This window comes from Procambarus clarkii, chromosome 14 (assembly GCF_040958095.1).
Source record: "Procambarus clarkii isolate CNS0578487 chromosome 14, FALCON_Pclarkii_2.0, whole genome shotgun sequence".
NCBI classification, from domain to species: domain Eukaryota; kingdom Metazoa; phylum Arthropoda; class Malacostraca; order Decapoda; family Cambaridae; genus Procambarus; species Procambarus clarkii.
This window is the reverse complement of record NC_091163.1, coordinates 44,084,875-44,112,493: the sequence shown is the minus strand read 5'-3', so window position 1 is coordinate 44,112,493 and position 27,619 is coordinate 44,084,875. Positions and strand designations below refer to the sequence as shown.

The 27,619-nt window shown below is 52.5% G+C and overlaps 1 protein-coding gene across 3 annotated transcripts in view; it reads left to right on the top strand.

Moving 5' to 3' along the window:
* LOC123748118 (uncharacterized) overlaps positions 1-27,619 on the top strand; it is a 136,620-nt gene that overhangs the window by 82,623 nt on the left and 26,378 nt on the right. For all 3 annotated transcript variants that reach the window (XM_069324571.1, XM_069324569.1, XM_069324570.1), the window contains one exon: positions 3,605-3,751. In XM_069324571.1, coding sequence (XP_069180672.1) covers positions 3,605-3,751 — 147 coding nt within the window. The remainder of the gene's footprint in view (positions 1-3,604; positions 3,752-27,619) is intronic.

Below are 27,619 nucleotides of genomic sequence, written 5' to 3'. Positions count from 1 at the left end.
TGCCAACATAAGAACAGCATTCAGAAACTTGTGTAAAGAATCATTCAGAACTTTGTATACCACATATGTCAGGCCAATCCTGGAGTATGCAGCCCCAGCATGGAGTCCATATCTAGTCAAGGATAAGACCAAACTGTAAAAGGTTCAAAGGTTTGCCACCAGACTAGTGCCCGAGCTGAGAGGTATGAGCTACGAGGAGAGGCTACGGGAATTAAACCTCACTTCGCTGGAAGACAGAAGGGTTAGGAGGGACATGATCACCACATTAAAGATTCTCAAGGGAATTGATAGGGTAGATAAAGACAGGCTATTTAACACAAGGGGCACACACACTAGGGGATACAGGTGGAAACTGAGTGCCCAAATGAGTCACAGAGATATTAGAAAGAACTTTTTTAGTGTCAGAGTCATATGGAATGCATTAGGAAGTGATGTGGTGGAGGCTGACTCCATACACAGTTGCAAGTGTAGATATGATAGAACCCAATAGGCTCAGGAACTTGTACACCTGTTGATTGACAGTTGAGAGGCGGGACCAAGGAACCAAAGCTCAACCCCCGCAAGCACAATTAGGCGAGTACACACACACACCCTCAGGTCAGTGTTTACTACAACTAAATAAAGACTTTGGGTCCAGAATATAGACAATGCTTCATCAGTTAGAACTAATGACTTGACTCATAACTAATATTATAACCCAAGTCTCAAGGCAGCATGTTAGACTTGAGTCCTTCACATGTTGACCCATTTGTGTATGTCAGCATGTCTATTATCTCTGAACTCAGAGCCAGATGCTTCATTATAGTCCAGTTACTTTCCTCAGAGCCAGATGCTTCATTATAGTCCAGTTACTTTACTCAGAGCCTGATGCTTCATTATAGTCCAGTTACTTTACTCAGAGCCTGATGCTTCATTATAGTCCAGTTACTTTACTCAGAGCCAGATGCTTCATTATAGTCCAGTTACTTTACTCAGAGCCAGATGCTTCATTATAGTCCAGTTACTTAACTCAGAGCCTGATGCTTCATTATAGTCCAGTTACTTTACGCAGAGCCTGATGTTTCATTATAGTCCAGTTACTTTACTCAGAGCCAGATGCTTCATTATAGTCCAGTTACTTTACTCAGAGCCAGATGCTTCATTATAGTCCAGTTACTTAACTCAGAGCCAGATACTTCATTATAGTCCAGCCTCCACCATTAATGTTTGTGTTGGTAATGACAGGTGCAGGAGACCATCAGGGAGGCCCTGGAGATGACGACCACAGAGACAGGTGCCACAGCTGACCCCGTACACCTGGGAGACTCAGCCTCCACCATTAATGTTTGTGTTGGTAATGACAGGTGCAGGAGACCATCAGGGAGGCCCTGGAGATGACGACCACAGAGACAGGTGCCACAGCTGACCCCGTACACCTGGGAGACTCAGCCTCCACCATTAATGTTTGTGTTGGTAATGACAGGTGCAGGAGACCATCAGGGAGGCCCTGGAGATGACGACCACAGAGACAGGTGCCACAGCTGACCCCGTACACCTGGGAGACTCAGCCTCCACCATTAATGTTTGTGTTGGTAATGACAGGTGCAGGAGACCATGAGGGAGGCCCTGGAGGTGACGACCACAGAGACAGGTGCCACAGCTGACCCCGTACACCTGGGAGACTCAGCCTCCACCATTAATGTTTGTGTTGGTAATGACAGGTGCAGGAGACCATCAGGGAGGCCCTGGAGATGACGACCACAGAGACAGGTGCCACAGCTGACCCCGTACACCTGGGAGACTCAGCCTCCACCATTAATGTTTGTGTTGGTAATGACAGGTGCAGGAGACCATCAGGGAGGCCCTGGAGATGACGACCACAGAGACAGGTGCCACAGCTGACCCCGTACACCTGGGAGACTCAGACTCCACCATTAATGTTTGTGTTGGTAATGACAGGTGCAGGAGACCATCAGGGAGGCTCTGGAGATGACGACCACAGAGACAGGTGCCACAGCTGACCCCGTACACCTGGGAGACTCAGACTCCACCATTAATGTTTGTGTTGGTAATGACAGGTGCAGGAGACCATCAGGGAGGCCCTGGAGGTGACGACCACAGAGACAGGTGCCACAGCTGACCCCGTACACCTGGGAGACTCAGACTCCACCATTAATGTTTGTGTTGGTAATGACAGGTGCAGGAGACCATCAGGGAGGCCCTGGAGATGACGACCACAGAGACAGGTGCCACAGCTGACCCCGTACACCTGGGAGACTCAGCCTCCACCATTAATGTTTGTGTTGGTAATGACAGGTGCAGGAGACCATCAGGGAGGCCCTGGAGATGACGACCACAGAGACAGGTGCCACAGCTGACCCCGTACACCTGGGAGACTCAGCCTCCACCATTAATGTTTGTGTTGGTAATGACAGGTGCAGGAGACCATCAGGGAGGCCCTGGAGATGACGACCACAGAGACAGGTGCCACAGCTGACCCCGTACACCTGGGAGACTCAGCCTCCACCATTAATGTTTGTGTTGGTAATGACAGGTGCAGGAGACCATGAGGGAGGCCCTGGAGGTGACGACCACAGAGACAGGTGCCACAGCTGACCCCGTACACCTGGGAGACTCAGCCTCCACCATTAATGTTTGTGTTGGTAATGACAGGTGCAGGAGACCATCAGGGAGGCCCTGGAGATGACGACCACAGAGACAGGTGCCACAGCTGACCCCGTACACCTGGGAGACTCAGCCTCCACCATTAATGTTTGTGTTGGTAATGACAGGTGCAGGAGACCATCAGGGAGGCCCTGGAGATGACGACCACAGAGACAGGTGCCACAGCTGACCCCGTACACCTGGGAGACTCAGACTCCACCATTAATGTTTGTGTTGGTAATGACAGGTGCAGGAGACCATCAGGGAGGCTCTGGAGATGACGACCACAGAGACAGGTGCCACAGCTGACCCCGTACACCTGGGAGACTCAGACTCCACCATTAATGTTTGTGTTGGTAATGACAGGTGCAGGAGACCATCAGGGAGGCCCTGGAGGTGACGACCACAGAGACAGGTGCCACAGCTGACCCCGTACACCTGGGAGACTCAGACTCCACCATTAATGTTTGTGTTGGTAATGACAGGTGCAGGAGACCATCAGGGAGGCCCTGGAGATGACGACCACAGAGACAGGTGCCACAGCTGACCCCGTACACCTGGGAGACTCAGCCTCCACCATTAATGTTTGTGTTGGTAATGACAGGTGCAGGAGACCATCAGGGAGGCCCTGGAGGTGACGACCACAGAGACAGGTGCCACAGCTGACCCCGTACACCTGGGAGACTCAGCCTCCACCATTAATGTTTGTGTTGGTAATGACAGGTGCAGGAGACCATCAGGGAGGCCCTGGAGGTGACGACCACGGAGACAGGTGCCACAGCTGACCCCGTACACCTGGGAGACTCAGACTCCACCATTAATGTTTGTGTTGGTAATGACAGGTGCAGGAGACCATCAGGGAGGCCCTGGAGATGACGACCACAGAGACAGGTGCCACAGCTGACCCCGTACACCTGGGAGACTCAGCCTCCACCATTAATGTTTGTGTTGGTAATGACAGGTGCAGGAGACCATCAGGGAGGCCCTGGAGATGACGACCACAGAGACAGGTGCCACAGCTGACCCCGTACACCTGGGAGACTCGGACTCCAGCATCATGAATAAAGTTAAGGAAATCACTGGAGAAATCCCCCAGAAGGAAATAACAGTAAGTTTTTTATTTTCTCTCATTGGTCATATCAAAATATATTGAGTTCTATTTTGAAGACAGCAAGACTGTTCTTAGGTTTATTGAGTCAACTACTGACTTTCCTCAACATGCAATCCGCAATCCAGCCTAACTCCTGGATAAATATTTACTGGTAGGTGAACAGAGGCATCAGATGAATGGAAACATGTGAACCATTTCTGCTACAGTTCCAACACCAACCCCCTGCCAGTAGAGGGGGGCTGGAGCTACAGGTCCAGCACCAACCCCCTGCCAGTAGAGGGGGGCTGGAGCTACAGGTCCAACACCAACCCCCTGCCAGTAGAGGGGGGCTGGAGCTACAGGTCCAGCACCAACCCCCTGCCAGTAGAGGGGGGCTGGAGCTACAGGTCCAACACCAACCCCCTGCCAGTAGAGGGGGGCTGGAGCTACAGGTCCAGCACCAACCCCCTGCCAGTAGAGGGGGGCTGGAGCTACAGGTCCAACATCAACCCCCTGCCAGTAGAGGGGGGCTGGAGCTACAGGTCCAACACCAACCCCCTGCCAGTAGAGGGGGGCTGGAGCTACAGGTCCAACACCAACCCCCTGCCAGTAGAGGGGGGCTGGAGCTACAGGACCAGCACCAACCCCCTGCTAGTAGAGGGAGGCTGGAGCTACAGGTCCAACACCAACCCCCTGCCAGTAGAGGGGGGGCTGGAGCTACAGGTCCAGCACCATCCCCCTGCCAGTAGAGGGGGGCTGGAGCTACAGGTCCAACACCAACCCCCTGCCAGTAGAGGGGGGCTGGAGCTACAGGTGCAGCACAACCCCTGCCAGTAGAGGGGGGCTGGAGCTACAGGTCCAGCACCAACCCCCTGCCAGTAGAGGGGGGCTGGAGCTACAGGTCCAACACCAACCCCCTGCCAGTAGAGGGGGGCTGGAGCTACAGGTCCAGCACCAACCCCCTGCCAGTAGAGGGGGGCTGGAGCTACAGGTCCAACACCAACCCCCTGCCAGTAGAGGGGGGCTGGAGCTACAGGTCCAGCACCAACCCCCTGCCAGTAGAGGGGGGCTGGAGCTACAGGTCCAACACCAACCCCCTGCCAGTAGAGGGGGGCTGGAGCTACAGGTCCAGCACCAACCCCCTGCCAGTAGAGGGGGGCTGGAGCTACAGGTCCAACATCAACCCCCTGCCAGTAGAGGGGGGGCTGGAGCTACAGGTCCAACACCAACCCCCTGCCAGTAGAGGGGGGCTGGAGCTACAGGTCCAACACCAACCCCCTGCCAGTAGAGGGGGGCTGGAGCTACAGGACCAGCACCAACCCCCTGCCAGTAGAGGGAGGCTGGAGCTACAGGTCCAACACCAACCCCCTGCCAGTAGAGGGGGGGCTGGAGCTACAGGTCCAGCACCATCCCCCTGCCAGTAGAGGGGGGCTGGAGCTACAGGTCCAACACCAACCCCCTGCCAGTAGAGGGGGGCTGGAGCTACAGGTGCAGCACAACCCCTGCCAGTAGAGGGGGGCTGGAGCTACAGGTCCAGCACCAACCCCCTGCCAGTAGAGGGGGGCTGGAGCTACAGGTCCAGCACCAACCCCCTGCCAGTAGAGGGGGGCTGGAGCTACAGGTCCAGCACCAACCCCCTGCCAGTAGAGGGGGGCTGGAGCTACAGGTCCAACACCAACCCCCTGCCAGTAGAGGGGGGCTGGAGCTACAGGTCCAGCACCAACCCCCTGCCAGTAGAGGGGGGCTGGAGCTACAGGTCCAACACCAACCCCCTGCCAGTAGAGGGGGGCTGGAGCTACAGGTCCAGCACCAACCCCCTGCCAGTAGAGGGGGGCTGGAGCTACAGGTCCAACACCAACCCCCTGCCAGTAGAGGGGGGCTGGAGCTACAGGTCCAGCACCAACCCCCTGCCAGTAGAGGGGGGCTGGAGCTACAGGTCCAACATCAACCCCCTGCCAGTAGAGGGGGGCTGGAGCTACAGGTCCAACACCAACCCCCTGCCAGTAGAGGGGGACTGGAGCTACAGGTCCAACACCAACCCCCTGCCAGTAGAGGGGGGCTGGAGCTACAGGACCAGCACCAACCCCCTGCCAGTAGAGGGAGGCTGGAGCTACAGGTCCAACACCAACCCCCTGCCAGTAGAGGGGGGGCTGGAGCTACAGGTCCAGCACCATCCCCCTGCCAGTAGAGGGGGGCTGGAGCTACAGGTCCAACACCAACCCCCTGCCAGTAGAGGGGGGCTGGAGCTACAGGTGCAGCACAACCCCTGCCAGTAGAGGGGGGCTGGAGCTACAGGTCCAGCACCAACCCCCTGCCAGTAGAGGGGGGCTGGAGCTACAGGTCCAACACCAACCCCCTGCCAGTAGAGGGGGGCTGGAGCTACAGGTCCAGCACCAACCCCCTGCCAGTAGAGGGGGGCTGGAGCTACAGGTCCAACACCAACCCCCTGCCAGTAGAGGGGGGCTGGAGCTACAGGTCCAGCACCAACCCCCTGCCAGTAGAGGGGGGCTGGAGCTACAGGTCCAACATCAACCCCCTGCCAGTAGAGGGGGGCTGGAGCTACAGGTCCAACACCAACCCCCTGCCAGTAGAGGGGGGCTGGAGCTACAGGTCCAACACCAACCCCCTGCCAGTAGAGGGGGGCTGGAGCTACAGGACCAGCACCAACCCCCTGCCAGTAGAGGGAGGCTGGAGCTACAGGTCCAACACCAACCCCCTGCCAGTAGAGGGGGGGCTGGAGCTACAGGTCCAGCACCATCCCCCTGCCAGTAGAGGGGGGCTGGAGCTACAGGTCCAACACCAACCCCCTGCCAGTAGAGGGGGGCTGGAGCTACAGGTGCAGCACAACCCCTGCCAGTAGAGGGGGGCTGGAGCTACAGGTCCAGCACCAACCCCCTGCCAGTAGAGGGGGGCTGGAGCTACAGGTCCAGCACCAACCCCCTGCCAGTAGAGGGGGGCTGGAGCTACAGGTCCAACACCAACCCCCTGCCAGTAGAGGGGGGCTGGAGCTACAGGTCCAGCACCAACCCCCTGCCAGTAGAGGGGGGCTGGAGCTACAGGACCAGCACCAACCCCCTGCCAGTAGAGGGGGGCTCTAGCTACAGGTCCAGCACCAACCCCCTGCCAGTAGAGGGGGGCTGGAGCTACAGGTCCAGCACCAACCCCCTGCCAGTAGAGGGGGGTTGGAGCTACAGGTCCAGCACCAACCCCCTGCCAGTAGAGGGGGGCTGGAGCTACAGGTCCAGCACCAACCCCCTGCCAGTAGAGGGGGGCTGGAGCTACAGGACCAGCACCAATCCCCCTGCCAGTAGAGGGGGGCTGGAGCTACAGGTCCAGCACCAACCCCCTGCCAGTAGAGGGGGGCTGGAGCTACAGGTCCAGCACCAACCCCCTGCCAGTAGAGGGGGGCTGGAGCTACAGGACCAGCACCAATCCCCCTGCCAGTAGAGGGGGGCTGGAGCTACAGGTCCAGCACCAACCCCCTGCCAGTAGAGGGGAGCTGGAGCTACAGGTCCAGCACCAACCCCCTGCCAGTAGAGGGGGGCTGGAGCTACAGGTCCAACACCAACCCCCTGCCAGTAGAGGGAGGCTGGAGCTACAGGTCCAGCACCAACCCCCTGCCAGTAGAGGGAGGCTGGAGCTACAGGTCCAGCACCAACCCCCTGCCAGTAGAGGGGGCTGGTTGTGGTGGTTGTTAATGTGCTGGTTGTGGTAGTTGTGTTGTGGTGGTTGTTAATGTGCTGGTTATGGTAGGTGTGTTGTGGTGGTTGTTAATGTGCTGGTTGTAGTAGGTGTGTGATGGTGGTTGTTAATGTGCAGGTTGTGGTAGGTGTGTTGAGGTGGTTGTTAATGTGCTGGTTGTGGTAGGTGTTGAGGTGGTTGTTAATGTGCTGGTTGTGGTAGGTGTTGTGGTGGTTGTGGTAGGTGTTGTGGTGGTTGTTAATGTGCTGGTTGTGGTAGGTGCATTGTGGTGGTTGTTAATGTGCTGGTTGTGGTGGTTGTTAATGTGCTGGTTGCTGTATGTGTGTTGTGGTGGTTGTTAATGTGCTGGTTGTGGTAGGTGTGTGATGGTGGTTGTTAATGTGCAGGTTGTGGTAGGTGCGTTGTGGTGGTTGTTAATGTGGTGGTTGTGGTAGGTTTGTTGTGGTTGTTAATGTGCTGGTTGTAGTAGGTGTGTTGTGGTGGTTGTTAATGTGGTGGTTGTGGTAGGTGTGTTGTGGTGGTTGTTAATGTGCTGGTTGTGGTAGGTGTGTTGTGGTGGTTGTTAATGTGCTGGTTGTGATAGGTGTGTTGTGGTGGTTGTTAATGTGCTGGTTGTGGTAGGTTTGTTGTGGTTGTTAATGTGCTGGTTGTGGTAGGTGTGTTGAGGTGGTTGTTAATGTGCTGGTTGTGGTAGGAGTGTTGTGGTGGTTGTTAATGTGCTGGTTGTGGTAGGAGTGTTGTGGTGGTTGTTAATGTGCTGTTTGTGGTAGGTGTGTTGTGGTGGTTGTTAATGTGCTGGTTGTGGTAGGTTTGTTGTGGTTGTTAATGTGCTGGTTGTGGTAGGTGTGTTGAGGTGGTTGTTAATGTGCTGGTTGTGGTAGGAGTGTTGTGGTGGTTGTTAATGTGCTGGTTGTGGTAGGAGTGTTGTGGTGGTTGTTAATGTGCTGGTTGTAGTAGGAGTGTTGTGGTGGTTGTTAATGTGCTGGTTGTGGTAGGTGTGTTGTGGTGGTTGTTAATGTGCTGGTTGTAGTAGGTGTGTTGTGGTGGTTGTTAATGTGCTGTTTGTGGTAGGTGTGTTGTGGTGGTTGTTAATGTGCTGGTTGTGGTAGGTTTGTTGTGGTTGTTAATGTGCTGGTTGTGGTAGGAGTGTTGTGGTGGTTGTTAATGTGCTGGTTGTGGTAGGTGTGTTGTGGTGGTTGTTAATGTGCTGTTTGTGGTAGGTGTGTTGAGGTGGTTGTTAATGTGCTGGTTGTGGTAGGTGTGTTGTGGTGGTTGTTAATGTGCTGGTTGTGGTAGGTTTGTTGTGGTTGTTAATGTGCTGGTTGTAGTAGGAGTGTTGTGGTGGTTGTTAATGTGCTGGTTGTGGTAGGTGTACTCACCTAGTTGTGTTTGCGGGGGTTGAGCTCTGGCTCTTTGGTCCCGCCTCTCAACCGTCAATCAACTGGTGTACAGATTCCTGAGCCTACTGGGCTCTATCATATCTACATTTGAAACTGTGCATGGAGTCAGCCTCCACTACATCACTTCCTAATGCATTCCATTTACTAACTACTTTGACACTGAAAAAGTTCTTTCTAATGTCTCTGTGGCTCATTTGGGTACTCGGCTTCCACTTGTGTCCCTTTGTGCGTGTGCCACCTGTGTTAAATAATCCATCCTTGTCCACCCTATCAATTCTTTTGAGATTTTGTATGTGGTGGTCATGTCTCCCCTAGCTCTTCTGTCTTCCAGCGACGTGAGGTGCAGTTCACGTAGTCTGTCCTCATAACTCATGCCTCTTAGTTCTGGGACTAACCTAGTGGCATACCTCTGAACTTTTTCCAGCTTCGTTTTGTGCTTGACTAGGTACGGACTCCATGCTGGGGCTGCATACTCCAGGATTGGCCTTACATATGTGGCATACAAGGTTCTGAAGGATTCCTTACACCAGTTTCTGAAAGCAGTTCTGATATTAGCCAGCCTCGCATAGGCTGCTGATGTTATTCTTTTGATGTTGGCTTCAGGAGACAGGTTTGGCGTGATATCAATTCCCAGATCTTTCTCTCTGTCCGTTTCGTGAAGGACTTCATCTCCCATTCGGTATCCAGTGACTGGTCTCCTAGTTCCTCCTCCTAGTTTCATTACCTTACATGTTCTTGGGTTGAACTTTAGTAGCCATTTGTCGGACCATTCCTTCAGTTTGTCTAGGTCATCTTGTATCCTCATACTATCCTCCTCTGTCCTGATCCTCCTCATAATTTTCGCGTCATCAGCAAACATCGAGAGGAACGAGTCAATTCCTTCTGGAAGATCATTTATGTATATCAGAAATAGTATAGGTCCAAGAACTGATCCCTGTGGGACTCCACTGGTGACTCCCCGCCACTCCGAGACCTCACCTCTCACGGTGACTCGGTGTGTCCTGTTGCTTAGGTACTCTCTTATCCAGTGGAGTACCTTCCCTTTCACTCCTGCCTGCATCTCCAGTTTGTGCACTAGTCTCTTATGTGGTACTGCGTCAAAAGCTTTCTGGCAGTCCAGAAATATGCAGTCTGCCCAGCCCTCTCTCTCTTGCCTGACTTTTGTTGCCTGGTCATAGAACTCAATTAATCCTGTTAGGCATGATTTGCCATCTCTGAACCCATGTTGATGTTGTGTTACAAAAGTTCTTTTGCTCCAGATGTTCCACTAGCTTTTTTCGCACAATCTTTTCCATCATCTTGCATGGAATGCAAGTTAGGGACACTGGCCTGTAGTTCAGTGCCTCCTGCCTATCACCCTTCTTGTATATTGGGACTACATTGGCCGTCTTCCAAATTTTTGGCAGTTCGCCTGTTACCAGTGACTTGTTGTACACTATGGAGAGTGGTAGGCACAGAGCCTCTGCTCCTTCCTTAAGGATCCATGGTGAGATTCCATCCGGGCCTATAGCCTTTGTCACGTCCAAATCTAGCAGATGCTTCCTCACCTCCCCACTGTTATCTCAAACTCCTCTAGTGGTGTCTGGGTTGGTGTTCCCTCCCTTATCTCTGGGACTTCTTGCTCTGAGGTGAAGACTTCCTGGAATTTCATATTGAGTTCCTCGCACACTTCCTTGTTGTTTGTAGTGAATCTTTCTGCCCGCATCCTCAATTTCATTACCTGTTCCTTCTCTGTTGTTTTCCTCCTGATGTGGCTATGCAGCAGTTTGGGTTGAGTCTTTGCCATGCTCGCTATGTCATTTTCATATTGCCTCTCTACCTCTCTTCTCACCCTGATGTATTCATCCCTGGCGCTCTGGTATCTTTTTCTGCTCTCTAGTGTTCTGTTGTTTCTATAGTTTCTCCATGCCCTTTTACTTAGTTGCTTTGCTAGCTTGCAACTCTGATTAAGCCATGGGTTTCTCATTTCCATTTCATTTTTTTTCATTTTGGACTGGGACGAACTTGTCTGCTGCCTCCTTACACTTCTGTGTGATGTAGTCCATCATGTCTTGAACCGTCTTTCATCTGAGCTGTATTTCCCAAGCTATTTCAGTTAGGAATTTTCTCATCTTTTCATAGTTTCCCGTCCAAAATGCCGGCCTCTTGTTTTCTGGTCCCTTCCTTGAGTACATTAACCCTTCTTCGACCAGATACTCAAACAACAGTACACTGTGATCACTCATACCCACGGGGGCTTCAACACCGATTTCCCTTATGTCTGAATCGTTCAGAGTGAATACTAGGTCGAGTCTTGCTGGTTCATCGTTGCCTCTCATTCTCGTGGGACCCTTGACATGCTGACTTAAAAAGTTTCTAGTCGTCACCTCTAGCAGTTTCGCTCTCCATGTTTCCTCCCCTCCGTGTGGTTCTCTGTTTTCCCAGTCTATCCTTCCATGATTAAAGTCCCCCATAATGAGCACAGGTGTGTTGTGGTGGTTGTTAATGTGCTGGTTGTGGTAGGTGTGTTGTGGTGGTTGTTAATGTGCTGGTTGTGGTAGGTGTGTTGTGGTGGTTGTTAATGTGCTGGTTGTGGTAGGTGTGTTGTGGTGGTTGTTAATGTGCTGGTTGTGGTAGGTGTGTTGTGGTGGTTGTTAATGTGCTGGTTGTGGTAGGTGTGTTGTGGTGGTTGTTAATGTGCTGGTTGTGTAGGTGTGTTGTGGTGGTTGTTAATGTGCTGGTTGTGGTAGGTGTGTTGTGGTGGTTGTTAATGTGCTGGTTGTGGTAGGTGTGTTGTGGTGGTTGTTAATGTGCTGGTTGTGGTAGGTGTGTTGTGGTGGTTGTTAATGTGCTGGTTGTGTAGGTGTGTTGTGGTGGTTGTTAATGTGCTGGTTGTGGTAGGTGTGTTGTGGTGGTTGTTAATGTGCTGGTTGTGGTAGGTGTGTTGTGGTGGTTGTTAATGTGCTGGTTGTGTAGGTGTGTTGTGGTGGTTGTTAATGTGCTGGTTGTGTAGGTGTGTTGTGGTGGTTGTTAATGTGCTGGTTGTGTAGGTGTGTTGTGGTGGTTGTTAATGTGCTGGTTGTGGTAGGTGTGTTGTGGTGGTTGTTAATGTGCTGGTTGTGGTAGGTGCGTTGTGGGTGTTGTTATTGTGCTGGTAGTATGTGTGGTGGTTGTGTGTGTGGTGGTGGTTGTGAGTGTGGTGGTTGTGTGTTGTGGTTGTGTGTGTGGTGGTTGTGAGTGTGATGGTTGTGAGTGTGTGGTGGTTGTGAGTGTGGTGGTTGTGAGTGTGATGGTTGTGAGTGTGGTGGTTGTGAGTGTGATGGTTGTGAGTGTGGTGGTTGTGAGTGTGGTGGTTGTGTGTGTGGTGGTTGTGAGTGTGGTGGTTGTGTGTGTGATAGTTGTGAGTGTGGTGGTTGTGAGTGTGGTGGTTGTGAGTGTGGTGGTTGTGTGTGTGGTGGTTGTGTGTGTGGTGGTTGTGAGTGTGGTGGTTGTGAGTGTGGTGGTTGTGAGTGTGGTGGTTGTGAGTGTGGTGGTTGTGAGTGTGGTGGTTGTGAGTGTGGTGGTTGTGTGTGTGGTGGTTATGTGTGTGGTGGTTGTGAGTGTGGTGGTTGTGTGTGTGGTGGTTGTGTGTGTGATGGTTGTGTGTGTGTGGTTGTGTGTGTGTGGTTGTGAGTGTGGTGGTTGTGAGTGTGATGGTTGTGTGTGTGTGTGGTTGTGAGTGTGGTGGTTGTGTGTGTGGTGGTTGTGAGTGTGATGGTTGTGTGTGTGGTGGTTGTGTGTGTGGTGGTTGTGAGTGTGGTGGTTGTGAGTGTGATGGTTGTGTGTGTGTGGTTGTGAGTGTGGTGGTTGTGAGTGTGATGGTTGTGTGTGTGTGGTTGTGTGTGTGTGGTTGTGTGTGGTGGTTGTGAGTGTGATGGTTGTGTGTGTGGTGGTTGTGTGTGTGGTGGTTGTGAGTGTGGTGGTTGTGTGTGTGGTGGTTGTGTGTGTGGTGGTTGTGAGTGTGGTGGTTGTGTGTGTGGTGGTTGTGTGTGTGGTGGTTGTGTGTGTGATGGTTGTGTGTGTGTGGTTGTGTGTGTGTGGTTGTGAGTGTGGTGGTTGTGAGTGTGGTGGTTGTGTGTGTGGTGGTTGTGTGTGTGGTGGTTGTGTGTGTGGTGGTTGTGTGTGTGGTGGTTGTGTGTGTGGTGGTTGTGAGTGTGTGGTGGTTGTGAGTGTGGTGGTTGTGAGTGTGGTGGTTGTGAGTGTGATGGTTGTGTGTGTGGTTGTGAGTGTGATGGTTGTGAGTGTGGTGGTTGTGTGTGTGGTGGTTGTGTGTGTGGTGGTTGTGAGTGTGGTGGTTGTGAGTGTGATGGTTGTGTGTGTGGTGGTTGTGTGTGTGGTGGTTGTGTGTGTGGTGGTTGTGTGTGTGGTGGTTGTGAGTGTGATGGTTGTGAGTGTGGTGGTTGTGTGTGTGGTGGTTGTGTGTGTGGTGGTTGTGTGTGTGGTGGTTGTGTGTGTGTGGTTGTGTGTGGTGGTTGTGTGTGTGGTGGTTGTGTGTGTGTGGTGGTTGTGTGTGTGGTGGTTGTGAGTGTGATGGTTGTGTGTGTGGTGGTTGTGAGTGTGATGGTTGTGAGTGTGGTGGTTGTGTGTGTGGTGGTTGTGAGTGTGTGGTGGTTGTGTGTGTGGTGGTTGTGTGTGTGGTGGTTGTGTGTGTGGTGGTTGTGTGTGTGGTGGTTGTGTGTGTGGTGGTTGTGTGTGTGTGGTGGTTGTGTGTGTGGTGGTTGTGTGTGTGGTGGTTGTGTGTGTGTGGTTGTGTGTGTAGTGGTTGTGTGTGTGTGGTTGTGTGTGGTGGTTGTGTGTGTGGTGGTTGTGTGTGTGTGGTGGTTGTGTGTGTGGTGGTTGTGAGTGATGGTTGTGTGTGTGTGGTTGTGTGTGGTGGTTGTGTGTGTGGTGGTTGTGAGTGTGATGGTTGTGAGTGTGGTGGTTGTGTGTGTGGTGGTTGTGAGTGTGGTGGTTGTGAGTGGTGGTTGTGAGTGTGGTGGTTGTGAGTGTGATGGTTGTGTGTGTGTGGTGGTTGTGAGTGTGGTGGTTGTGTGTGTGGTGGTTGTGAGTGTGGTGGTTGTGAGTGTGGTGGTTGTGTGTGTGTTGTGGTTGTGAGTGTGGTGGTTGTGAGTGTGGTGGTTGTGAGTGTGATGGTTGTGTGTGTGTTGTGGTTGTGTGTGTGGTGGTTGTGTGTGTGGTGGTTGTGTGTGGTGGTTGAGTGTGGTGGTTGTGAGTGTGGTGGTTGTGTGTGTGTTGTGGTTGTGAGTGTGGTGGATGTGTGTGTGGTGGTTGTGTGTGTGGTGGTTGTGTGTGTGGTGGTGGTTGTGAGTGTGGTGGTTGTGTGTGTGGTGGTGGTTGTGAGTGTGGTGGTTGTGAGTGTGGTGGTTGTGTGTGTGGTGGTTGTGTGTGTGGTGGTTGAGAGTGTGGTGGTTGTGTGTGTGGTGGTTGTGAGTGTGGTGGTTGTGAGTGTGATGGTTGTGTGTGTGTGGTGGTTGTGAGTGTGTGGTGGTTGTGAGTGTGGTGGTTGTGAGTGTGGTGGTTGTGTGTGTGGTGGTTGTGTGTGTGGTGGTTGTGAGTGTGGTGGTTGTGTGTGTGATGGTTGTGAGTGTGGTGGTTGTGAGTGTGGTGGTTGTGTGTGTGGTGGTTGTGAGTGTGGTGGTTGTGAGTGTGGTGGTTGTGAGTGGTGGTTGTGAGTGTGGTGGTTGTGAGTGTGGTGGTTGTGTGTGTGGTGGTTGTGTGTGTGGTGGTTGTGTGTGTGGTGGTTGTGTGTGTGGTGGTTGTGAGTGTGGTGGTTGTGAGTGTGGTGGTTGTGAGTGTGGTGGTTGTGAGTGTGGTGGTTGTGTGTGTGGTGGTTGTGTGTGTGGTGGTTGTGAGTGTGGTGGTTGTGTGTGTGGTGGTTGTGTGTGTGGTGGTTGTGTGTGTGATGGTTGTGTGTGTGTGGTTGTGTGTGTGTGGTTGTGAGTGTGGTGGTTGTGAGTGTGATGGTTGTGTGTCTGTGTGGTTGTGAGTGTGGTGGTTGTGAGTGTGATGGTTGTGTGTGTGGTGGTTGTGTGTGTGGTGGTTGTGAGTGTGGTGGTTGTGAGTGTGATGGTTGTGTGTGTGTGGTTGTGAGTGTGGTGGTTGTGAGTGTGATGGTTGTGTGTGTGTGGTTGTGTGTGTGTGGTTGTGTGTGGTGGTTGTGAGTGTGATGGTTGTGTGTGTGGTGGTTGTGTGTGTGGTGGTTGTGAGTGTGGTGGTTGTGTGTGTGGTGGTTGTGTGTGTGGTGGTTGTGAGTGTGGTGGTTGTGTGTGTGGTGGTTGTGTGTGTGGTGGTTGTGTGTGTGATGGTTGTGTGTGTGTGGTTGTGTGTGTGTGGTTGTGAGTGTGGTGGTTGTGAGTGTGGTGGTTGTGAGTGTGGTGGTTGTGTGTGTGGTGGTTGTGTGTGTGGTGGTTGTGAGTGTGTGGTGGTTGTGAGTGTGGTGGTTGTGAGTGTGGTGGTTGTGAGTGTGGTGGTTGTGAGTGTGATGGTTGTGTGTGTGTGGTTGTGAGTGTGATGGTTGTGTGTGTGGTGGTTGTGTGTGTGGTGGTTGTGTGTGTGGTGGTTGTGAGTGTGGTGGTTGTGAGTGTGATGGTTGTGTGTGTGGTGGTTGTGTGTGTGGTGGTTGTGTGTGTGGTGGTTGTGAGTGTGATGGTTGTGAGTGTGGTGGTTGTGTGTGTGGTGGTTGTGTGTGTGGTGGTTGTGTGTATGGTGGTTGTGTGTGTGTGGTTGTGTGTGGTGGTTGTGTGTGTGGTGGTTGTGTGTGTGGTGGTTGTGAGTGTGATGGTTGTGTGTGTGGTGGTTGTGAGTGTGATGGTTGTGTGTGTGGTGGTTGTGTGTGTGATGGTTGTGAGTGTGATGGTTGTGTGTGTGGTGGTTGTGAGTGTGATGGTTGTGTGTGTGGTGGTTGTGTGTGTGGTGGTTGTGTGTGTGGTGGTTGTGTGTGTGGTGGTTGTGTGTGTGTGGTGGTTGTGTGTGTGGTGGTTGTGTGTGTGGTGGTTGTGTGTGTGTGTGGTGGTTGTGTGTGTGTGGTTGTGTGTGGTGGTTGTGTGTGTGTGGTGGTTGTGTGTGTGTGGTGGTTGTGTGTGTGGTGGTTGTGTGTGTGTGGTGGTTGTGTGTGTGGTGGTTGTGAGTGATGGTTGTGTGTGTGTGGTTGTGTGTGGTGGTTGTGTGTGTGGTGGTTGTGAGTGTGATGGTTGTGAGTGTGGTGGTTGTGTGTGTGGTGGTTGTGAGTGTGGTGGTTGTGAGTGTGGTGGTTGTGAGTGTGGTGGTTGTGAGTGTGATGGTTGTGTGTGTGTGGTGGTTGTGAGTGTGGTGGTTGTGTGTGTGGTGGTTGTGAGTGTGGTGGTTGTGAGTGTGGTGGTTGTGAGTGTGGTGGTTGTGAGTGTGGTGGTTGTGAGTGTGGTGGTTGTGTGTGTGTTGTGGTTGTGAGTGTGGTGGTTGTGAGTGTGGTGGTTGTGAGTGTGATGGTTGTGTGTGTGTTGTGGTTGTGTGTGTTGTGGTTGTGTGTGTGGTGGTTGTGTGTGGTGGTTGTGAGTGTGGTGGTTGTGAGTGTGGTGGTTGTGTGTGTGTTGTGGTTGTGAGTGTGGTGGTTGTGTGTGTGGTGGTTGTGTGTGTGGTGGTTGTGTGTGTGGTGGTGGTTGTGAGTGTGGTGGTTGTGTGTGTGGTGGTGGTTGTGAGTGTGGTGGTTGTGAGTGTGGTGGTTGTGTGTGTGGTGGTTGTGTGTGTGGTGGTTGAGAGTGTGGTGGTTGTGTGTGTGGTGGTTGTGAGTGTGGTGGTTGTGAGTGTGATGGTTGTGTGTGTGTGGTGGTTGTGAGTGTGTGGTGGTTGTGAGTGTGGTGGTTGTGAGTGTGGTGGTTGTGTGTGTGGTGGTTGTGAGTGTGTGGTGGTTGTGAGTGTGGTGGTTGTGAGTGTGTGGTGGTTGTGAGTGTGGTGGTTGTGAGTGTGGTGGTTGTGAGTGTGGTGGTTGTGTGTGGTGGTTGTGAGTGTGATGGTTGTGTGTGTGGTGGTTGTGAGTGGTGGTTATGAGTGTGGTGGTTGTGTGTGTGGTGGTTGTGTGTGTGGTGGTTGTGTGTGTGGTGGTTGTGAGTGTGGTGGTTGTGAATGTGGTGGTTGTGTGTGTGGTGGTTGTGAATGTGGTGGTTGTGTGTGTGGTGGTTGTGTGTGTGGTGGTTGTGTGTGTGTGGTGGTTGTGTGTGTGTGGTGGTTGCGTGTGTGGTGGTTGTGTGTGTGGTGGTTGTGAGTGTGGTGGTTGTGAGTGTGGTGGTTGTGAGTATGGTGGTTGTGTGTGTGGTGGTTGTGAGTGTGGTGGTTGTGTGTGTGGTGGTTGTGAGTGTGGTGGTTGTGTGTGTGGTGGTTGTGAGTGTGGTGGTGAGTGAGAAGGTTGTGTGTGTGGTGGTTGTGTGTGGTGGTTGTGAGTGTGGTGGTTGTGAGTGAGAAGGTTGTGTGTGGTGGTTGTGTGTGGTGGTTGTGTGTGGTGGTTGTGTGTGGTGGTTGTGAGTGTGTGGTGGTTGTGTGTGTGGTGGTTGTGTGTGGTGCTTGTGAGTGTGTGGTGCTTGTGAGTGAGAAGGTTGTGTGTGGTGGTTGTGTGTGTGGTGGTTGTGAGTGTATGGTGGTTGTGAGTGAGAAGGTTGTGTGTGGTGGTTGTGTGTGGTGGTTGTGAGTGTGTGGTGGTTGTGTGTGTGTGGTGGTTGTGTGTGTGGTGGTTGTGAGTGTGTGGTGGTTGTGTGTGGTGGTTGTGTGTGGTGGTTGTGAGTGTGTGGTGGTTGTGTGTGTGTGTGTGGTGGTTGTGTGTGTGTGGTGGTTGTGTGTGTGTGGTGGTTGTGTGTGTGTGGTGGTTGTGTGTGTGTGGTGGTTGTGAGTGTGTGGTGGTTCTGTGTGTGTGGTGGTTGTGTGTGTGGTGGTTGTGTGAGTGTGGTGGTTGTGAGTGTGGTGGTTGTGAGTGTGGTGGTTGTGAGTGTGGTGGTTGCGTGTGTGGTTGTTGTGTGTGTGGTGGTTGTGTGTGTGGTGGTTGTGAGTGTGGTGGTTGTGAGTGTGGTGGTTGTGTGTGTGGTGGTTGTGTGTGTGGTGGTTGTGTGTGTGTGTGGTGGTTGTGTGTGTGGTGGTTGTGTGTGGTGGTTGTGGGTGTGGTGGTTGTGAGTGTGTTGGTTGTGAGTGTGATGGTTGTGAGTGTGGTGGTTGTGAGTGTGTTGGTTGTGTGTGGTGGTTGTGGGTGTGGTGGTTGTGTGTGTGGTGGTTGTGTGTGTGGTGGTTGTGGGTGTGGTGGTTGTGAGTGTGGTGGTTGTGTGTGTGGTGGTTGTGGGTATGGTGGTTGTGTGTGTGATGGTTGTGTGTGTGGTGGTTGTGAGTGTGGTGGTTGTGTGTGTGATGGTTGTGTGTGTGGTGGTTGTGGGTATGGTGGTTGTGTGTGTGATGGTTGTGTGTGTGGTGGTTGTGTGTGTGGTGGTTGTGAGTGTGGTGGTTGTGTGTGGTGGTTGTGAGTGTGGTGGTTGTGTGTGTGGTGGTTGTGTGTGTGATGGTTGTGTGTGTGGTGGTTGTGTGTGTGATGATTGTGAGTGTGGTGGTTGTGTGTGTGGTGGTTGTGAGTGTGGTGGTTGTGTGTGTGTGGTGGTTGTGTGTGTGTGGTGGTTGTGAGTGTGGTGGTTGTGTGTGTGGTGGTTGTGTGTGTGTGGTGGTTGTGAGTGTGTGGTGGTTGTGTGTGTGTGGTGGTTGTGTGTGTGTGTGTGTGGTGGTTGTGTGTGTGTGGTAGTTGTGTGTGTGTGGTGGTTGTGTGTGTGTGTGTGGTGGTTGTGTGTGTGTGTGTGTGTGTGTGTGTGTGGTGGTTGTGAGTGTGGTGGTTGTGTGTGTGATGGTTGTGAGTGTGGTGGTTGTGTGTGTGATGGTTGTGTGTGTGGTGGTTGTGTGTGTGGTGGTTGTGAGTGTGGTGGTTGTGTGGGGTGGTTGTGAGTGTGGTGGTTGTGTGTGTGATGGTTGTGTGTGTGTGGTGGTTGTGAGTGTGTGGTGGTTGTGTGTGTGTGTGTGTGTGTGTGGTGGTTGTGAGTGTGTGGTGGTTGTGAGTGTGTGGTGGTTGTGTGTGTGTGTGTGTGTGTGGTGGTTGTGTGTGTGGTGGTTGTGTGTGTGTGGTAGTTGTGTGTGTGTGGTGGTTGTGTGTGTGTGTGTGTGGTGGTTGTGTGTGTGTGTGTGTGTGGTGGTTGTGTGTGTGTGGTGGTTGTGTGTGTGTGGTAGTTGTGTGTGTGTGGTGGTTGTGTGTGTGTGTGTGTGTGTGTGTGGTGGTTGTGTGTGTGGTGGTTGTGTGTGTGTGGTGGTTGTGTGTGTGTGTGTGTGTGTGGTGGTTGTGTGTGTGGTGGTTGTTTGTGTGTGGTGGTTGTGTGTGTGTGGTAGTTGTGTGTGTGTGGTGGTTGTGTGTGTGTGTGTGGTAGTTGTGTGTGTGGTGGTTGTGTGTGTGGTGGTTGTGTGTGTGGTGGTTGTGTGTGTGGTGGTTGTGTGTGTGTGGTGGTTGTGAGTGTGTGGTAGTTGTGTGTGTGGTGGTTGTGTTGTGTGTGTGGTGGTTGTGTGTGTGTGGTGGTTGTGTGTGTGTGGTGGTTGTGTGTGTGTGGTGGTTGTGAGTGTGGTGGTTGTGTGTGTGTGTGGTAGTTGTGTGTGTGTGGTAGTTGTGTGTGTGTGGTGGTTGTGTGTGTGTGGTGGTTGTGTGTGTGTGGTGGTTGTGTGTGTGTGGTAGTTGTGTGTGTGTGGTGGTTGTGTGTGTGTGGTGGTTGTGAGTGTGTGGTAGTTGTGTGTGTGTGGTGGTTGTGTTGTGTGTGGTGGTTGTGTGTGTGGTGGTTGTGTGTGTGTGGTGGTTGTGTGTGTGGTGGTTGTGTGTGTGTGGTGGTTGTGTGTGTGATGGTTGTGTGTGTGGTGGTTGTGTGTGTGGTGGTTGTGTGTGTGTGGTGGTTGTGTGTGGTGGTTGTGTGTGGTGGTTGTGTGTGTGGTGGTTGTGGGTATGGTGGTTGTGAGTGTGATGGTTGTGTGTGTGGTGGTTGTGGGTATGTTGGTTGTGTGTGTGGTGGTTGTGTGTGTGATGGTTGTGTGTGTGTGGTGGTTGTGAGTGTGTGGTGGTTGTGTGTGTGTGGTGGTTGTGAGTGTGTGGTAGTTGTGTGTGTGTGGTAGTTGTGTGTGTGTGATGGTTGTGAGTGTGGTGGTTGTGTGTGTGGTGGTTGTGGGTATGGTGGTTGTGTGTGTGATGGTTGTGTGTGTGGTGGTTGTGTGTGTGGTGGTTGTGTGTGTGGTGGTTGTGGGTATGGTGGTTGTGAGTGTGATGGTTGTGTGTGTGGTGGTTGTGTGTGTGGTGGTTGTGGGTATGGTGGTTGTGTGTGTGGTGGTTGTGTGTGTGGTGGTTGTGTGTGATGGTTGTGTGTGTGGTGGTTGTGTGTGTGATGGTTGTGTGTGTGGTGGTTGTGTGTGTGGTGGTTGTGAGTGTGGTGGTTGTGAGTGTGGTGGTTGTGAGTGTGATGGTTGTGTGTGTGTGGTTGTGAGTGTGATGGTTGTGAGTGTGGTGGTTGTGTGTGTGGTGGTTGTGTGTGTGGTGGTTGTGTGTGTGGTGGTTGTGAGTGTGGTGGTTGTGAGTGTGATGGTTGTGTGTGTGGTGGTTGTGTGTGTGGTGGTTGTGTGTGTGGTGGTTGTGAGTGTGATGGTTGTGAGTGTGGTGGTTGTGTGTGTGGTGGTTGTGTGTGTGGTGGTTGTGTGTGTGGTGGTTGTGTGTGTGTGGTTGTGTGTGGTGGTTGTGTGTGTGGTGGTTGTGTGTGTGGTGGTTGTGAGTGTGATGGTTGTGTGTGTGGTGGTTGTGAGTGTGATGGTTGTGTGTGTGGTGGTTGTGTGTGTGATGGTTGTGAGTGTGATGGTTGTGTGTGTGGTGGTTGTGAGTGTGATGGTTGTGTGTGTGGTGGTTGTGTGTGTGGTGGTTGTGAGTGATGGTTGTGTGTGTGTGGTTGTGTGTGGTGGTTGTGTGTGTGGTGGTTGTGAGTGTGATGGTTGTGAGTGTGGTGGTTGTGTGTGTGGTGGTTGTGAGTGTGGTGGTTGTGAGTGTGGTGGTTGTGAGTGTGGTGGTTGTGAGTGTGGTGGTTGTGAGTGTGGTGGTTGTGAGTGTGATGGTTGTGTGTGTGTGGTGGTTGTGAGTGTGGTGGTTGTGTGTGTGGTGGTTGTGAGTGTGGTGGTTGTGAGTGTGGTGGTTGTGAGTGTGGTGGTTGTGTGTGTGTTGTGGTTGTGAGTGTGGTGGTTGTGAGTGTGGTGGTTGTGAGTGTGATGGTTGTGTGTGTGTTGTGGTTGTGTGTGTGGTGGTTGTGTGTGTGGTGGTTGTGTGTGGTGGTTGTGAGTGTGGTGGTTGTGAGTGTGGTGGTTGTGTGTGTGTTGTGGTTGTGAGTGTGGTGGTTGTGTGTGTGGTGGTTGTGTGTGTGGTGGTTGTGTGTGTGGTGGTGGTTGTGAGTGTGGTGGTTGTGTGTGTGGTGGTGGTTGTGAGTGTGGTGGTTGTGAGTGTGGTGGTTGTGTGTGTGGTGGTTGTGTGTGTGGTGGTTGAGAGTGTGGTGGTTGTGTGTGTGGTGGTTGTGAGTGTGGTGGTTGTGAGTGTGATGGTTGTGTGTGTGTGGTGGTTGTGAGTGTGTGGTGGTTGTGAGTGTGGTGGTTGTGAGTGTGGTGGTTGTGTGTGTGGTGGTTGTGAGTGTGTGGTGGTTGTGAGTGTGGTGGTTGTGAGTGTGTGGTGGTTGTGAGTGTGGTGGTTGTGAGTGTGGTGGTTGTGAGTGTGGTGGTTGTGAGTGTGGTGGTTGTGTGTGGTGGTTGTGAGTGTGATGGTTGTGTGTGTGGTGGTTGTGAGTGGTGGTTATGAGTGTGGTGGTTGTGTGTGTGGTGGTTGTGTGTGTGGTGGTTGTGTGAGTGTGGTGGTTGTGAGTGTGGTGGTTGTGAGTGTGGTGGTTGTGAGTGTGGTGGTTGCGTGTGTGGTGGTTGTGTGTGTGGTGGTTGTGTGTGTGGTGGTTGTGAGTGTGGTGGTTGTGAGTGTGGTGGTTGTGTGTGTGGTGGTTGTGTGTGTGGTGGTTGTGTGTGTGTGTGGTGGTTGTGTGTGTGGTGGTTGTGTGTGGTGGTTGTGGGTGTGGTGGTTGTGAGTGTGTTGGTTGTGAGTGTGATGGTTGTGAGTGTGGTGGTTGTGAGTGTGTTGGTTGTGTGTGGTGGTTGTGGGTGTGGTGGTTGTGTGTGTGGTGGTTGTGTGTGTGGTGGTTGTGGGTGTGGTGGTTGTGAGTGTGGTGGTTGTGTGTGTGGTGGTTGTGGGTATGGTGGTTGTGTGTGTGATGGTTGTGTGTGTGGTGGTTGTGAGTGTGGTGGTTGTGTGTGTGATGGTTGTGTGTGTGGTGGTTGTGGGTATGGTGGTTGTGTGTGTGATGGTTGTGTGTGTGGTGGTTGTGTGTGTGGTGGTTGTGAGTGTGGTGGTTGTGTGTGGTGGTTGTGAGTGTGGTGGTTGTGTGTGTGGTGGTTGTGTGTGTGATGGTTGTGTGTGGTGGTTGTGTGTGTGATGGTTGTGAGTGTGGTGGTTGTGTGTGTGGTGGTTGTGAGTGTGGTGGTTGTGTGTGTGTGGTGGTTTTGTGTGTGGTGGTTGTGTGTGTGTGGTGGTTGTGAGTGTGGTGGTTGTGTGTGTGGTGGTTGTGTATGTGTGGTGGTTGTGAGTGTGTGGTGGTTGTGTGTGTGTGGTGGTTGTGTGTGTGTGTGTGGTGGTTGTGTGTGTGTGGTAGTTGTGTGTGTGTGGTGGTTGTGTGTGTGTGTGTGTGTGTGGTGGTTGTGTGTGTGTGTGTGTGTGTGTGTGTGTGGTGGTTGTGAGTGTGGTGGTTGTGTGTGTGATGGTTGTGAGTGTGGTGGTTGTGTGTGTGATGGTTGTGTGTGTGGTGGTTGTGTGTGTGGTGGTTGTGAGTGTGGTGGTTGTGTGGGGTGGTTGTGAGTGTGGTGGTTGTGTGTGTGATGGTTGTGTGTGTGTGGTGGTTGTGAGTGTGTGGTGGTTGTGTGTGTGTGTGTGTGTGTGTGGTGGTTGTGAGTGTGTGGTGGTTGTGAGTGTGTGGTGGTTGTGTGTGTGTGTGTGTGTGTGGTGGTTGTGTGTGTGGTGGTTGTGTGTGTGTGGTAGTTGTGTGTGTGTGGTGGTTGTGTGTGTGTGTGTGTGGTGGTTGTGTGTGTGTGTGTGTGTGGTGGTTGTGTGTGTGTGGTGGTTGTGTGTGTGTGGTAGTTGTGTGTGTGTGGTGGTTGTGTGTGTGTGTGTGTGTGGTGGTTGTGTGTGTGGTGGTTGTGTGTGTGTGGTGGTTGTGTGTGTGTGTGTGTGTGTGTGGTGGTTGTGTGTGTGGTGGTTGTTTGTGTGTGGTGGTTGTGTGTGTGTGGTAGTTGTGTGTGTGTGGTGGTTGTGTGTGTGTGTGTGGTAGTTGTGTGTGTGGTGGTTGTGTGTGTGGTGGTTGTGTGTGTGGTGGTTGTGTGTGTGTGGTGGTTGTGAGTGTGTGGTAGTTGTGTGTGTGGTGGTTGTGTTGTGTGTGTGGTGGTTGTGTGTGTGTGGTGGTTGTGTGTGTGTGGTGGTTGTGTGTGTGTGGTGGTTGTGAGTGTGGTGGTTGTGTGTGTGTGTGGTAGTTGTGTGTGTGTGGTAGTTGTGTGTGTGTGGTGGTTGTGTGTGTGTGGTGGTTGTGTGTGTGTGGTGGTTGTGTGTGTGTGGTAGTTGTGTGTGTGTGGTGGTTGTGTGTGTGTGGTGGTTGTGAGTGTGTGGTAGTTGTGTGTGTGTGGTGGTTGTGTTGTGTGTGGTGGTTGTGTGTGTGGTGGTTGTGTGTGTGTGGTGGTTGTGTGTGTGGTGGTTGTGTGTGTGTGGTGGTTGTGTGTGTGATGGTTGTGTGTGTGGTGGTTGTGTGTGTGGTGGTTGTGTGTGTGTGGTGGTTGTGTGTGGTGGTTGTGTGTGGTGGTTGTGTGTGTGGTGGTTGTGGGTATGGTGGTTGTGAGTGTGATGGTTGTGTGTGTGGTGGTTGTGTGTGTGGTGGTTGTGGGTATGTTGGTTGTGTGTGTGGTGGTTGTGTGTGTGATGGTTGTGTGTGTGTGGTGGTTGTGAGTGTGTGGTGGTTGTGTGTGTGTGGTGGTTGTGAGTGTGGTGGTTGTGAGTGTGATGGTTGTGTGTGTGGTGGTTGTGTGTGTGGTGGTTGTGAGTGTGGTGGTTGTGAGTGTGATGGTTGTGTGTGTGGTGGTTGTGTGTGTGGTGGTTGTGTGTGTGGTGGTTGTGAGTGTGATGGTTGTGAGTGTGGTGGTTGTGTGTGTGGTGGTTGTGTGTGTGGTGGTTGTGTGTGTGGTGGTTGTGTGTGTGTGGTTGTGTGTGGTGGTTGTGTGTGTGGTGGTTGTGTGTGTGGTGGTTGTGAGTGTGATGGTTGTGTGTGTGGTGGTTGTGAGTGTGATGGTTGTGTGTGTGGTGGTTGTGTGTGTGATGGTTGTGAGTGTGATGGTTGTGTGTGTGGTGGTTGTGAGTGTGATGGTTGTGTGTGTGGTGGTTGTGTGTGTGGTGGTTGTGAGTGATGGTTGTGTGTGGTGGTTGTGTGTGTGGTGGTTGTGAGTGTGATGGTTGTGAGTGTGGTGGTTGTGTGTGTGGTGGTTGTGAGTGTGGTGGTTGTGAGTGTGGTGGTTGTGAGTGTGGTGGTTGTGAGTGTGGTGGTTGTGAGTGTGGTGGTTGTGAGTGTGATGGTTGTGTGTGTGTGGTGGTTGTGAGTGTGGTGGTTGTGTGTGTGGTGGTTGTGAGTGTGGTGGTTGTGAGTGTGGTGGTTGTGAGTGTGGTGGTTGTGTGTGTGTTGTGGTTGTGAGTGTGGTGGTTGTGAGTGTGGTGGTTGTGAGTGTGATGGTTGTGTGTGTGTTGTGGTTGTGTGTGTGGTGGTTGTGTGTGTGGTGGTTGTGTGTGGTGGTTGTGAGTGTGGTGGTTGTGAGTGTGGTGGTTGTGTGTGTGTTGTGGTTGTGAGTGTGGTGGTTGTGTGTGTGGTGGTTGTGTGTGTGGTGGTTGTGTGTGTGGTGGTGGTTGTGAGTGTGGTGGTTGTGTGTGTGGTGGTGGTTGTGAGTGTGGTGGTTGTGAGTGTGGTGGTTGTGTGTGTGGTGGTTGTGTGTGTGGTGGTTGAGAGTGTGGTGGTTGTGTGTGTGGTGGTTGTGAGTGTGGTGGTTGTGAGTGTGATGGTTGTGTGTGTGTGGTGGTTGTGAGTGTGTGGTGGTTGTGAGTGTGGTGGTTGTGAGTGTGGTGGTTGTGTGTGTGGTGGTTGTGAGTGTGTGGTGGTTGTGAGTGTGGTGGTTGTGAGTGTGTGGTGGTTGTGAGTGTGGTGGTTGTGAGTGTGGTGGTTGTGAGTGTGGTGGTTGTGAGTGTGGTGGTTGTGTGTGGTGGTTGTGAGTGTGATGGTTGTGTGTGTGGTGGTTGTGAGTGGTGGTTATGAGTGTGGTGGTTGTGTGTGTGGTGGTTGTGTGTGTGGTGGTTGTGTGAGTGTGGTGGTTGTGAGTGTGGTGGTTGTGAGTGTGGTGGTTGTGAGTGTGGTGGTTGCGTGTGTGGTGGTTGTGTGTGTGGTGGTTGTGTGTGTGGTGGTTGTGAGTGTGGTGGTTGTGAGTGTGGTGGTTGTGTGTGTGGTGGTTGTGTGTGTGTGTGGTGGTTGTGTGTGTGGTGGTTGTGTGTGGTGGTTGTGTGTGGTGGTTGTGGGTGTGGTGGTTGTGAGTGTGTTGGTTGTGAGTGTGATGGTTGTGAGTGTGGTGGTTGTGAGTGTGTTGGTTGTGTGTGGTGGTTGTGGGTGTGGTGGTTGTGTGTGTGGTGGTTGTGTGTGTGGTGGTTGTGGGTGTGGTGGTTGTGAGTGTGGTGGTTGTGTGTGTGGTGGTTGTGGGTATGGTGGTTGTGTGTGTGATGGTTGTGTGTGTGGTGGTTGTGAGTGTGGTGGTTGTGTGTGTGATGGTTGTGTGTGTGGTGGTTGTGGGTATGGTGGTTGTGTGTGTGATGGTTGTGTGTGTGGTGGTTGTGTGTGTGGTGGTTGTGAGTGTGGTGGTTGTGTGTGGTGGTTGTGAGTGTGGTGGTTGTGTGTGTGGTGGTTGTGTGTGTGATGGTTGTGTGTGGTGGTTGTGTGTGTGATGGTTGTGAGTGTGGTGGTTGTGTGTGTGGTGGTTGTGAGTGTGGTGGTTGTGTGTGTGTGGTGGTTGTGTGTGTGGTGGTTGTGTGTGTGTGGTGGTTGTGAGTGTGGTGGTTGTGTGTGTGGTGGTTGTGTATGTGTGGTGGTTGTGAGTGTGTGGTGGTTGTGTGTGTGTGGTGGTTGTGTGTGTGTGTGTGTGTGGTGGTTGTGTGTGTGTGGTAGTTGTGTGTGTGTGGTGGTTGTGTGTGTGTGTGTGTGTGTGGTGGTTGTGTGTGTGTGTGTGTGTGTGTGGTGGTTGTGAGTGTGGTGGTTGTGTGTGTGATGGTTGTGAGTGTGGTGGTTGTGTGTGTGATGGTTGTGTGTGTGGTGGTTGTGTGTGTGGTGGTTGTGAGTGTGGTGGTTGTGTGGGGTGGTTGTGAGTGTGGTGGTTGTGTGTGTGATGGTTGTGTGTGTGTGGTGGTTGTGAGTGTGTGGTGGTTGTGTGTGTGTGTGTGTGTGTGTGGTGGTTGTGAGTGTGTGGTGGTTGTGAGTGTGTGGTGGTTGTGTGTGTGTGTGTGTGTGTGGTGGTTGTGTGTGTGGTGGTTGTGTGTGTGTGGTAGTTGTGTGTGTGTGGTGGTTGTGTGTGTGTGTGTGTGGTGGTTGTGTGTGTGTGTGTGTGTGGTGGTTGTGTGTGTGTGGTGGTTGTGTGTGTGTGGTAGTTGTGTGTGTGTGTGTGTGTGGTGGTTGTGTGTGTGGTGGTTGTGTGTGTGTGGTGGTTGTGTGTGTGTGTGTGTGTGTGTGGTGGTTGTGTGTGTGGTGGTTGTTTGTGTGTGGTGGTTGTGTGTGTGTGGTAGTTGTGTGTGTGTGGTGGTTGTGTGTGTGTGTGTGGTAGTTGTGTGTGTGGTGGTTGTGTGTGTGGTGGTTGTGTGTGTGGTGGTTGTGTGTGTGTGGTGGTTGTGAGTGTGTGGTAGTTGTGTGTGTGGTGGTTGTGTTGTGTGTGTGGTGGTTGTGTGTGTGTGGTGGTTGTGTGTGTGTGGTGGTTGTGTGTGTGTGGTGGTTGTGAGTGTGGTGGTTGTGTGTGTGTGTGGTAGTTGTGTGTGTGTGGTAGTTGTGTGTGTGTGGTGGTTGTGTGTGTGTGGTGGTTGTGTGTGTGTGGTGGTTGTGTGTGTGTGGTAGTTGTGTGTGTGTGGTGGTTGTGTGTGTGTGGTGGTTGTGAGTGTGTGGTAGTTGTGTGTGTGTGGTGGTTGTGTTGTGTGTGGTGGTTGTGTGTGTGGTGGTTGTGTGTGTGTGGTGGTTGTGTGTGTGGTGGTTGTGTGTGTGTGGTGGTTGTGTGTGTGATGGTTGTGTGTGTGGTGGTTGTGTGTGTGGTGGTTGTGTGTGTGTGGTGGTTGTGTGTGGTGGTTGTGTGTGGTGGTTGTGTGTGTGGTGGTTGTGGGTATGGTGGTTGTGAGTGTGATGGTTGTGTGTGTGGTGGTTGTGTGTGTGGTGGTTGTGGGTATGTTGGTTGTGTGTGTGGTGGTTGTGTGTGTGATGGTTGTGTGTGTGTGGTGGTTGTGAGTGTGTGGTGGTTGTGTGTGTGTGGTGGTTGTGAGTGTGTGGTAGTTGTGTGTGTGTGGTAGTTGTGTGTGTGTGATGGTTGTGAGTGTGGTGGTTGTGTGTGTGGTGGTTGTGGGTATGGTGGTTGT